The sequence below is a fragment of the Coenobita brevimanus genome, chromosome 78 (genome assembly GCF_032717465.1).
Source record: "Coenobita brevimanus isolate Jiangsu-jjx chromosome 78, ASM3271746v2, whole genome shotgun sequence".
Classification (NCBI taxonomy): domain Eukaryota; kingdom Metazoa; phylum Arthropoda; class Malacostraca; order Decapoda; family Coenobitidae; genus Coenobita; species Coenobita brevimanus.
Genome location: NC_137031.1, coordinates 21833197 through 21835724, shown reverse-complemented (window position 1 = coordinate 21835724; position 2528 = coordinate 21833197). Strand labels below are relative to the sequence as shown.

The 2528-nt window shown below is 42.7% G+C and overlaps 1 protein-coding gene across 1 annotated transcript in view; it reads right to left on the bottom strand.

Moving 5' to 3' along the window:
- Positions 1-2235, bottom strand: part of LOC145408739 (G-protein coupled receptor moody-like) — a 229562-nt gene extending 227327 nt beyond the window's left edge. Inside the window, exon 1 of the mRNA XM_080279397.1 lies at positions 1729-2235. Coding sequence (XP_080135523.1) covers positions 1729-2235 — 507 coding nt within the window. The remainder of the gene's footprint in view (positions 1-1728) is intronic.
- Positions 2236-2528: the final 293 nt, after the last annotated feature.

Genomic DNA, 2528 nt, shown 5'->3' with positions numbered 1-2528 from the left:
ACCTGCACGAAAGTAATAAACAGGTGACCATGAGAAAATCGCCGTTCTGATGGTTGTAACAAGTCTAGAATTTTATACCATTTACGCTAGACTATTACTTTCAATTTATAGTGTGCAAGGGAGCTTGTGACTGTTAATACTAGTACCATGGACCTTCTTACGGTAGGGACAACTCTAGTGCCGTATTTCTTTGTCACGTTATTTTCCTTAGCTCGGAGTGAGTCGTGGATGCCTGAGAGTGGTAATATTTGTACCTTTAATATTATCATGGTGTGGTATTATCTTATGCTTTATTTCAGGTAACCTCAGACGATTTTATTCAGCAAAAGGCGAGCTGTAGGAACTTGAGTGTTAATATTAAATCAAAATTGAAAAGGGAAAAATAATACTGAGGAATTCTTACCTATATTAATTAAGGGAATGACAATATTATGCAAGAGTAATTACCTGTGAACTATAGGTCTACAGTAGGTGATTCAGTATTCAGTTGCAATTCTCTCTCTCTCTCTCTCTCTCTCTCTCTCTCCGGTGCCGCAAAATTTAGGTGTATGCTCACAAAACATTATTCTCCTTCCACATAGGCGGAGGAGGAGGAAGAGGAGGAGGAGGAGGAGGAGGAGGAGGAGGAGGAGGAAGAAATGGAGGTGACAAGGAATAAATGAATACCATGATTTGAAAATTTAAATAGAGGAAAAACTATGAGAGAGAGAGAGAGAGAGAGAGAGAGAGAGAGAGAGAGAGAGAGAGAGAGAGAGAGAGAGAGCAATCAGAAGCTAGGGAGGAGAAAGAGGTCAGGAAAAGAAACAAGGAGAGGTTAAGGAGGGAGACAAGAGTTATTAATAGTAAAGAAAATCAGAAGACAAAGAGGGAAGAAGGCTAGAGCGGAAGGAAGGCAGGTAGGAAGGAAGGAAGCAAAGAGGGAATAAAGGAAGAAGGAAAGCTTGTAGGAAGGAAGGAAGGAAAAGCGGAAGGAAGGAAGGATGAATGGATGGATGGATGGATGGATGGGTGGATGGATGGATGAATAGATGGTTAAATGGATGGATGGGTGGATGGATGGATGGAAGGATGGAACACAGAGAGAGGAAGTAATGAAGAAAGGAATCAATGGGAGGGAAGAAGTAAGGAGAGAGGGAAAAGACTGATGAAAGAAGAAAGGAAGGAAAGACCGGTAGAAGAAAGGAGGAAGGAAAAAGGGAACAGGACGAAAAGAGGTAAAGGGGAAGGGAGAGAAGGTGTAATTTATTAAGCTGACAAACTTTGAATAACACCAAAATTAGAAGAAAAGAACCCTACAATTTTTAAAAAGAAATTGTTGTTATATATGTATGATGAGGAAAAGAAAAGTTCTATAAGGAGAAAATGTAGGAAATCTGCAAACATCCACTTACCTTCCCACATCTGATGAAGACACTGGTGGTGTTGTGAAGAAATGACACCACACACACACACACACACACACACACACACACACACACACATACGGAGAGAGAGAGAGAGAGAGAGAGAGAGAAGAAATGGAGAAACTGAAAGAAAATATCATCCAAAAAAAAGTTTAAAATCATAGACCAGCCTCCTTCGTGGAATAAAAAAAAAAAAAAAAAAAAAAAGCAAAGAATAATCTCAGGAAAAAAAATGAGGAAAACTTAGACAGAGACGATGAAATAATGTAAGTGGATGAAATACAAAATTCTTGATCTAATGGGGGGAAATAAATGTGGGTCGTACCTTTTTGCAGTTGACGAGGGCGATGATGGTGATGAGGTTGGCTGGGACGCCGACAACGATGAAGAGGACGCAGCAGAACACGGCAAAGTCCAGCAGGTGGGGAGGGTAGTCGGCGAAGAGCTGGGGCGCTTCTCTTAAAGTCTCATTGCTCGAGGAGGAGATTTGGAGGCTGAAGTTGTGCGCCAAGGAGGAGAGATAGACGGTCTCCTGGTCTCCGAGGATAAGAACTGTCCCACTTGAACCTATTTCTCCATTTGCGTCAGATGGGTTACTGACGGCTTCTGGGAGACCTAAGCCTTTTCCAGAGTTTAGGGTGAAAGAGAGGACCTGGTGGAAGATGGATGTCGAGCTTTGTTCTTCAGTGTTCTCCCCCACTTTCTCCTCAACTCCCTGCCTCCTCCTGCCTCCACTGACTCCCCCAGTAGAGCGGATTAGTCTCCCTAAGATGCCCTGACCTTGCCTGACCTCAGACTCTGTGGTGGTCGATGCTGTGTCGAGGTGGGTCATGTTGTGTTCAGCCAGGGTCACGTCCCCCCAGTGAGCTTTCTGTGCTCCTCATCACTGCAGTCTTTACGATTTCACGGTTGGTGTTCGGGATATCCTCAATCTTCCGCAGATTTTCAGCTATAGTTCTTTCAACTTAACTTGGCCCAGATTTTCCTCCATTTGCAACATATTTCCTGTAGCTCAGTGGCAGGAAAAGAAAATACTGTAACTGCACATCCTTTCCATGGCACTTCTTGACTAACATTATATTCAAATATTAACCTACTTCTAAAATTTAACACTCAAGATGGAGA